Consider the following 1,025-nt stretch of genomic DNA (forward strand, 5'->3'; position numbering starts at 1 on the left):
AAAAAAAAACAATGAATTAAGTTTGGTTTCGTTGTTAGGTTCGGCTTTGTCATCAATAAGTTCGGTTTTGGGCTTGCGCTTGCGAACACGGATCTGCTCTCTGTTCTTATCGTCGTAGCTCTTTTGATACGACAGTCGAGTTTCACGTGTGCGCTGATAGTAGCGCTTCTGCGCAGCCTTAATGCGCTCTTTGTTAGCGAGGTATTGTTCAGATGAGTACGCCATCTTTGTATATTAACAATTTTATATTTATCAGGATTAAAAAAAATGACGGCGTAGCAAACAGGTCATTACTGTTTCAAACTAATCAGTTCCTCGTCCTCAAATCCAAATATACAGCGACATTTCGAGAAGTCTCCAAGTTTAAAGAAAGCTGTGATCCTCTCTGCTTTACGGGCAACTTTCGTTGATATTCCACATTTGTTGCCTCGAAAATCGATGATAACGTATTCTTTTGCAGCGAGAGCAGCATACTTCCCCCCTGCAGCGAATCGAGACATATGCTCGCCAATCTTGTCACCATTAACGAGCAATTCGATTCCCCACCGAAGACTTCCATTTAAATAAAAGTCAATCTCTCCATCAATGCGCGTGCTAGGCTGACCAGGCGAGGTAGGGAACACTCTCGAAAGTTCAGGGCATATATAGCACGTGCTTGTTGTGTGTCGCGCAAGAGTTGCCATAAACTGATGCTGGAACACAGCTTCTTTGGGAAAGTCGTCATTGCGAACCACAGATTGTTTTAGCGCGGAAGCAGACATACTTTCAATCGCCTTTCGGATCAGCTCGTGCAACGATGTAGGATTCTCATATCCACGACCAGGAAACAGCCACTTGTAGTAGTACCTTTCAGCCAAGGGAGACGTGAACCATACGTAGCCGCCAACTTCAGTTACAATACCCGCTTTCGTCAACCTTGTAAAACATTCGTGTTCATCACGACTCAATTGCTGTACCAGTGGCTGACGATCGCACAACAAACACGTGCTAAGAAACTTCTGCTGGTTTGGACTAGCAGGTGTTGT

At 44.5% G+C, this 1,025-nt stretch overlaps 1 protein-coding gene across 1 annotated transcript; it reads right to left on the reverse strand.

The window, feature by feature from the left end:
• Positions 1 to 290: 290 nt before the first annotated feature.
• On the reverse strand, positions 291 to 761 carry PHALS_12441 (uncharacterized protein; the record flags this gene model as incomplete). Its single annotated transcript, XM_024727989.1, has 1 exon — positions 291 to 761. The coding sequence occupies one exon, from the start codon at positions 759 to 761 to the stop codon at positions 291 to 293; it is 471 nt and encodes a 156-aa protein (XP_024578511.1).
• Between the last annotated feature and the right edge of the window lie 264 nt (positions 762 to 1,025).

The sequence above is a fragment of the Plasmopara halstedii genome, assembly GCF_900000015.1.
Source record: "Plasmopara halstedii genome assembly, contig: Scaffold_614, whole genome shotgun sequence".
In the NCBI taxonomy this organism is placed as follows: domain Eukaryota; phylum Oomycota; class Peronosporomycetes; order Peronosporales; family Peronosporaceae; genus Plasmopara; species Plasmopara halstedii.